Source organism: Mastomys coucha, unplaced genomic scaffold (assembly GCF_008632895.1).
Source record: "Mastomys coucha isolate ucsf_1 unplaced genomic scaffold, UCSF_Mcou_1 pScaffold18, whole genome shotgun sequence".
NCBI lineage: Eukaryota > Metazoa > Chordata > Mammalia > Rodentia > Muridae > Mastomys > Mastomys coucha.
Window position 1 is genome coordinate 10,804,724 of NW_022196900.1, and position 8,545 is coordinate 10,813,268.

Consider the following 8,545-nt stretch of genomic DNA (forward strand, 5'->3'; position numbering starts at 1 on the left):
GCAGGAGGTCTAACACACCTGCTCCCTCACTGCAGGAGATCAACACACCTGCTCCCTCAGTGCAGGAGATCAACACACCTGCTCCCTCAGTGCAGGAGATCAACACACCTGCTCCCTCACTTCAGTAAGTCTAACACACCTGCTCCCTCACTGAAGGAGATCAACACACTTGCTTCCTCAGTGCAGGAGATCAACACACTTGCTCCCTCAATGCAGAAGGTCTAACACAGCCTGACAAGCAAGCCTCAAAGTTCAATGACCCTACATGCAAAGAAAACAACAAATAACACCAAAACAAACCAAAACAAACCAAAACCAAAACAACAACGACAACCACAACTACCACAACAGAAGATTAAAGAAGTTGAGGGAAAGGAAGAATTGTCTTAGTTTACTTTTCCTCAGCTAAGTCTCTGTCCTTGCATCTTACAAAGGAAGGATCAGAAGCAGAATTGAGCGACTCCCATCAGTTTATTATTCATGCATCCATTCAAAAAGCAATGTAGGCTACGCTATGAAATGTTATTTTCCTTGCTGAGTTTTAGGACCACATTACTTGTGCTGTACTTTTCTCTGTGTGTGGCAGTAGATAGAATAGACAGGAGAGAAGACAAGAGGATTTCTCATCTCTGTGTTGAGTGTAGCTGCTAACATGAGCAACACCATGCTGGGAGAGCCCTGCACAGTTACTGGGGAAATGGTACTTAGTAGTCGGTTTGCAAATTGCTATCAGTCCATTAAGAAATGAGGTGCCTGTGCCAGATTGAACTGACATACTGTGTTTCTCATCAAGAAACATTTTCCATTTAAAAATTGTTGAATAAGCCAAGTTCCACACAACCGGAGGGTGGGGTACACTCTGTGTCCATTAACATGTTAGTGAAAAATTTGTATAAAGAAAAAAATATCCTGTAATGAAAGTGAAGGATCAGAGTTTCTTGAGTCTTGTTTATTTCATATTGCAATATGAAATAAACTTTGAACTATGAAATATTTCTATGGCTGTGTCTAGAGTTCAAGGTACTGTTAAGCGTGGCAAAGCAAAATGTACCATTGGCATAGAAACAGAACTGTGTGTTCCCAGGCAGATGCGAACCTAGTTCTTCTTATAAAATGACAAACTAAGTGGAGAGAAATATGGAGCTCTTTTAACTAATAAAGAAGTCAGAAGATTGACTATATATACATATATATACATATATATGATGTATGTTTGTACACACAAACATATTTGAACCTTTGTCAAATTCTCTCACCATGTAGCCCAGCCAGGCCTTGAGCTCCCTCTCCTTCCTCACCTTCCTGAGTAGGAGAGTCACCTGTTTGGGTCAGCAGAAACTTACTACTGCAACTGTTTTCTGGCAGATATTTAGCTAACATGTAGATTTACCCCTCTTACTTTCCATTTTATCATTTGGCTTATTAAACAAGTCAGAATGCTAAGAAACAGCCTTTTGATTAACAAGAATAGGTGCTCAGGGATAGTGACTTGCAAAAGATTATGATAGCCAATAGGAGACAGAAGTGGATTAGAAAGCTTTTTGGCAATTTCTTTCCCAAAGTGATAGGAATTTGACTAAAGTATTCATGAAACAAACATGCATGATGCCTTCTGAAACATCAGTAGATACAAAGCACATAGCACTTAGTCATTGAAATTAGTATTCACTTCTATGTTGAATTACAAATTAAACCTAAAATATAATAGTTAAGACCAAATATATTTTCCATTAACTGGTGTTAATGTAAATACAAAGAAAAGTAAGACAAACTAATTCCTCAATAAATGGTGTCTCCTACTCTCTTCTGCACTAATTATTTAGGAAAAAAGATCAAATGAAGAAAATAATGAATCAAATTAAGGAAAAAAAGCTCCTGAACTAATCCCAAGCCTCTGATTTTGATAAGAAAGCTGAAAAATACCACTACTAGGCAAAAAATTTGCATCACTTGACATTTACTTTGAAATCACTTATCAAGTTGGAAATAATTAGATGCTACTACCAGCCATTTGTTACAAACTACAGAAAAATACTTTCCTAGGAGTGTGGGAAGAGCAGGTGCTGTGCTTCATATAAAGCAGTGGTCCTCAACCTTCCTAATGCTGCAGCTCTTTAATACAGTTCTTCATGTTGTGGTGACCTTCAACCATAAAATTATCTTCATTGCTACTTCATAACTGTAGTTTTGTTACTGTTATGAATTATAATGTAAATATTTTTGGAGATAGAGGTGTGCCAAAATGGATTGTGACCCACAGGTCACACTGGCATTCCACAAGTAAAAAAAAAAAAAAAAAAGAGTCCAACACAACTTAGAGCTGGTGTTTTAAAAATTAACACCATTTACTGGTCTTTCTGAGGCACCCATTATGCACTGGTATCATCTTCTGCTCCTGCAAAATTACTGTTGTGTTAGTTAAATCATAAATAGCTTTAAATATTTAGCTTAGTACTGCCAGAGAAAATGGATCATCTAAAATAGTAACTAATATGTGTGTGGAAATAAACATACTAATTAGCACATATGGCTGATGAGACAAACCCATGGTTGGTCTATTCAACTAGAATTGGAAATATTAGGGGATAGGAAGATCATTTTATTAATAATGTGTTTGCAAACATGAGGAGTTGAGTTTGAGTCCTTGAACTACTGTTTTGAAAAGCCAGGCATGGTGGGTGAAGGGAGATGAAGACAGACAGATGTCTAGGACTTACCAGCTAGCTAGACTGGCTTATTAGATGAGGTCCAAGCTAGTGAGAACTCTTGGATCAATCTTATGTATATAAATAAATAAATAAATAAATAAATAAATAAATAACGTCACTGACATCTGATTAAATACACCTTGGGCCTTTATATACACTTGCACATACATGTACACATGTATGTTTTATATGTATGGGTATTTGTAAATGCACACACACAGAGTTGGACATACTATTGCAGTCACATTTGACACAAATGATTTTGGTTCTAAGACAATTAATTATAATACATTATTAGCTCTGGCTAATGTAAGCCAATGCAGCATTTTAACATTAGATATGTATTTTAGCAAAGAATATGCATCTGTCACTATCCATCAGGTGAATTCTTAGAGTTACCTTTGATGAAACTACACAAAATCCCTAAAAGAAATACTACCATGGGAAAGGAAGAGAAAGAAAAAAAATCTTCTAAAACTCAGAACAACTTTAATGTGAATGGAACTTGGTTTCTGGCAACATCACTATTAGAAAATCACAGGGATGGAATTCAGAAAGAATTGATCTTCTAAATAAAATAGGTCAGCTTCTGGTATGATTCTGAGTATGTTGGTAAAGGAGGAATCCTTTGTGTGAAAACGCACTCTGACCCATTCATTGTTATATTAATATTTTATTGTGTGGTCATAATAAGGCTGTTTCCCAAAAGTAAATAGTTGACTCACTTACTTTTGGTAGACTTGTCCTTGAAGGAAATTAGTCCCTGATAACCTACCCTCTCTCCCATGCTTCAAGGATTTTTAAACATTTTAAACATTTATTTTTTTATGTACTGAATCTATATTCGTGTTTTGCCTGCATGTTAGCCTGTGTACCACATGCATGCTTGATCCCCACACAGGCCAGAAGAGGGCATCAGATCCTCTGGGGCTAGAGTTAGAGATGGTTGTGAGCCTCGTGTGGATACTAGAAATTAGACCTGAGTTCTCCAGAAGACACTCAGCCACCTTCCAGCCCCATGCTTATGTTTTCAATCAACAGAACACTGAACTAAAACTCAATGTTCATCTAATCGGTATCTCTTTCCATTCAAGAGCTCTGACATGTTATTATATAAACCATCTCTTGTCAATTAAAACCTTCCTATGAAAACCATCATGTATACCCAAGAAGAAGGGTGAGGTCAGCTGTCACTGCTCTTGCTCTGAAAGCAATACAGGGTGCTCTGAGTGCACACACACATTTGTTTTCTTTGGCTGCATGGATAAGTCTACTTGCTTCTACAATACTTTATTCAGGCATCAGACAATCAACAAATGAGGTCATTGTTCAATAGGCTCCAAAGACAGTGCCTCAATTAAGATGATTTCATTTAATGTGTAAAATGACTTTGACATCCCTTTATATCTAGAAGGTCTTTTTACAAAACTACATCAGTATATTAGAGAAAGCCCCACTTTCCAGGAGAAGCCAGAGGAAGAGCAGTTATTAATTTTGCTGAAAGCAGAACTGGGCTCATATTCCAACACTGCATATTACAGTGACTTGACATTGAACAGGGCATTTTGAATGTAGAATATTGCAGGATGAGACTTAACTGCTATCCTGAAAGTAGGGTAAGGTAAGTTAGGTATGTCTGAATTTAAAATGCAAGGCGAGATGGAAGGGAAAGTCCTCAGTGGGACAAGCTGGGCCTGAGTCACACAGTCATCTTTACCATGTGTACCATTTAAACACAGCAAGGACAGTGATTTAAAGCACAAGTAAATGCACTTGGCTGAGTGTTCACTTTATAGCCGGTTTGTCAGTTTTTCCCTGGAGGGCTTCATTTTCAGTTGCCTTAATGCTTGGAAGCTCACTGATTTTAGGCACTACTTTATGTTTTTTCCCCTTGTCTTCTTTTAGTGTGCTGCATGCTGCACACATCCATCATGGAGCACGGTTTCCCTTCCAACCTAGGAATGCTAATTTGGGGAGAAATTTCTTGCTGTTTAAGAGTCCTGCCAAACAATCTGCAGATGGGAAGGAGTTTGGTGCCTGTGACCGTTATTGGCAACTTCTGAAGGATTAGGTAATAAGGAAGCAGTGATGAGCAGCCCGTGTGTTGACTCCTGCACTTCATTAGGTCTGCTTCTGCATATGGATTAATAATGGCATGGCTTGTGGCTGCAGTTTCATGTTTGTAACACTTCAATCACTGGCAATGTTGTACACCCATGTTTCCTGTGCTTTCTCCTCTGCAGCTTATAGCCATTCAGATTCAGGTAAGAGAAATATTTTAGATAAGAGTTAATTAGCCTGCATTCTGCAGATCAAATCTCTGTATTTCATCATTAAATAGAAATTGCCTCGGTAGCTGATGAAAGAATTTGGGACTTGTCCTTCCTAAGATTTAAAATGTAAGATTCATTTTTCTTTTCTCACAGAAGAAAATCTTAGTATTCCTCAAATATTTTAGACATAGATTTTTTTTTATCAACTTTCCACTTGTCTGTTGCCGTACTCACTTCAGACTATATCTCTGCATATAGACCAAAAGTTCAAGAAGGGATATTAAAAATATCTTATCAACCAAAGGACAGAGTGAAAATGATGCTGAGTTACAAATCTGCAGATGTCTATACTCTTCCTAGCCCAATATTCATTGAATTCTGGAACTTTCCTCAGTTTCGCAGTCTTTAAAATGGGACCATTTTCATTCATTGACCTCACAAATACCCTGTGCAAGATGACACGAGTTGGTATGCTCAAAGCAGTCTACAAAACACAAAGAACTTGTGTTGCTGTAAAGACCTGCCTCCTTCTTGACTATCACATCTCCTCTTCGTTACTTGTCATGACTTAAGCCCACAAATAGTTTCTCTGCTGGGAATACTTCAGATTTTTTTCAAACCCTTAAAAAAACTAAGCCATTATTTGTTGATCCTTAAATAAAGAGTGCAGAAATGGGCTCTTTCCAGCGATCACATGTCCAGCCTCTGAGCTCACATCATACAGAAGGAAGGTAGGGACAAAGAACCCCCAGATGAGGCCCCTCATCTTTTGTGCGCTCGGTAATTCCCGTGGTTTCCAACTGCAAGACTGCCAGCCACTCTTCGTGACCCGTGGCTTCTGTACTAGTTGCAGACTTTTTACATTTACTGAAGGGAAACCAAAGGGATGTGCTGTGCTCTTCCTTACACAGAGCCCTGGCACGCCTCTGGAAGAAGTAGAAAAGACCAGCTGCTGCTTTTTCTGTCACCGGTTTTCTGAATTCCCCTTGGGGGTTTAAGACTCCCAAGTCTGGGGCCCCACCCCCATTCCTCACTCTAGACTAGAACCCTTGATCACTGTCCACGGTTCTGAACCTTAAGTTTCAGGCGTCTGGAACTCACTAGATTTCTCATAGCTTGACAAAACATGAGCGCCTCCCACTCCCACCATATATCATCGGACACTTTCTCCGTTCCATCCGTGACCCCTCCCCATCCCAACTTCGCATTTTATTTCTCCCTGCGTCTAAAAGGTCTTACTCTACTTCAACAGAAGTCCTCCAACCTACCACCTAGGGATGTAGTCCAAGCCTCAGACATCAAAGGTAAAAAACAAAAACAAAAACAGGCTTCACCCACACTCTTCCTCCCTTTCTGGTCCCGACGCCCGGCAGCGCACACCACTCCACGCGCCAGACTCTTCTCACCTGACTCTCCCGCGGAAACTCGTGGCGCACTATGCTGAGCACTGGGATGTGCAGGACAGAACTGACCAAGTCCAGCTCCATCATTTCGCCCTGGCTCTGGGGGAAGGCCAGCAGCGCTGAAACCCCCTGTACCACTACGGTGTGGCACACGCTCTGCAGAAAGGAGAAAGGGTCACTGCTCCATGGTGAGCTTGGGGAAGAGAAGGGCATAAGCGGCAGATCGCCCAGGCCGGCTTCGATGGCCATCACTACTTCCAAAGACAGGTTGTAGGGAAGGAGCCCTTCCACACGGTTCAGGTTTTCCACAGCGAACAGTAGAGCATCCCGCGGCCACAGGGTCTCGGCCCCGGCGCCCTCCCCGAGCTTGCGGGAGCCGGGTGGACCCCTGCCATGCAGGGCGCTCCCCAACCAACGTGCGCCTTGCGAGGGCGCCGGTGGCCGCCACGTCCCTGACTCTGGCTCATCCCTCTGGGCACCTGCCCTGCCGCCGTCCTGAGCGCGACTGGCTGCTCGTGGGGCCGTGGTCCAGGGTTGCAAGTGCACCGCGCCCACCCTCACCGCGTGTCCGATGCGCTTGAGGATCTGGCAGGGTTGCGGGTGCGAGGAGGAGCTGGGCACCCCGGCCAGCACCAGTGCGCAGGGCGGCGGCAGCAGCAGACAGACCCTGCTCAGCAGCCACCACAAACTCAGTCTCCTCATTACTGAGACCCGCTGGGAGAAAGCGCGCCCCCTCCTGCGCCCGGCTGGTCCCTCTGCAGCCGCCGCCGGAGGTCTCCGCCGCCTGAGGTCTCCGCCTCCAAATCCCGAGCGCAGCTTCCTTAGACGCGGCGAAGCGGTCGCAGGAGCCGGACCGCTTCCTTGGGCATTCCAAGTTGCAGCCTAGCGGACGCCCGGCAGTGTCGGATGCGGTTCCAGGGCTCCTCCGCCTAGCATCTTCCGCAAGCGCGGCAGGCCGGTCGGCCAGCTCCGGTCACCCTTGGCTTGAGCTCCGGGTCCCTGTCCACCCCATCTGCAGGGCGCCTGGGGCGCAGCGTCTGGCCCCGCGAGAAGCCGCCAGACTTGCAAGGGGGCGGCAGTGACAGAGGAGCTGTACTCTCACTTGGCTGGTTTCTTTTCTCTTGCTGTTCAGTTCAGGCGACACCCACTTATTTACTGGGGTGGCAGAGGAGAGGGCGTTCACGCACGGGGTGTGTAAAAGCAGCTGCTGAACCTGTTTCCTTTCCCCGCCGGCCACCCTATCGCGGGCTCCCCCAGCGCCTGGTTCATTTTCCCTCTTCCCTTTCTACTTCCTCTCTTCCTTTTTCTGCCGGGCTTTTCGTCCAGGCGCCTCCTCCGCGGCTTCCTTGGAGGAGCGACACAACTGGCCAGCGAAGGGTGGTTCTGTTCGGAGCGCCAAAGTTCTCCCCGCCTCAGCCGGCGCCTCCCAGTAGCAGAGCCCTGGCGCCAGCCTGTCGCTTGGCTGCGCTAAACTCCCACTGATGGTGAGATTCTCCTGCCGCACAGTCCCTCGCCCCTGCAAAGTCCTCGCCCCTCAAACGCCATGAGTCCGTAGTTGGCACAATTCCCTTTGGCAGATGTACGCAAAGACTGAGCCTAGGAGATTTCTGAATTCGGAGTCGCTCCCTAGAGATCTGAAACCTAATGGGTCACAGGGACCGGTTTAAAGACACTGTGACTTTAAGAAGCGCTTGGCGACGCCACTCTGAAGGGTTTTTCTAGTCCAGAGTATTAAAGCAAGAATTATTTACACATCTGATTTCCTCTTGCTTTTCTTCAGCAGAGGAACCTATGCGTTTTAAAACGGGTCTTGGTTTTTTAGATTCTCAGGATAAAAATAAAGTGGGTTCAAAGCAATTCAAGAAGTTAAAGTGCTTGCCACTAGGCCTCACAACTGGATTTCCATCCCCAGGTTCTACATGATGGAAAGAGACAATTGATTCAAGAAAGTTGTCCTCCAACGTGCGCACGTGCCATGGCGTGCTCCACCTGCTCACACCCCTCTCAGGCATGAAATAAATCAACTGTAATAATAGTACTTTCAGAGCTTAAAACATCTACCAGTTGTTCGTAGTATACAGATCAAGAGTTTCTTGTGAGTTATTTCATTTATACAGCAACGCAGAGATCAATGAGCCTATTATCTAAACTTCCTCTCCAT

At 44.0% G+C, this 8,545-nt stretch overlaps 1 protein-coding gene across 3 annotated transcripts in view; it reads right to left on the reverse strand.

The window, feature by feature from the left end:
- Positions 1-8,025, reverse strand: part of Grin3a (glutamate ionotropic receptor NMDA type subunit 3A) — a 188,434-nt gene extending 180,409 nt beyond the window's left edge. The window contains exon 1 of one of the 3 annotated variants that reach the window (XM_031377390.1): positions 6,388-8,025. In XM_031377390.1, coding sequence (XP_031233250.1) covers positions 6,388-7,086 — 699 coding nt within the window. In that variant the 5' untranslated portion in view covers positions 7,087-8,025. The remainder of the gene's footprint in view (positions 1-6,387) is intronic. The other 2 variants (XM_031377389.1, XM_031377391.1) reach the window with 2 other exon arrangements.
- Positions 8,026-8,545: the final 520 nt, after the last annotated feature.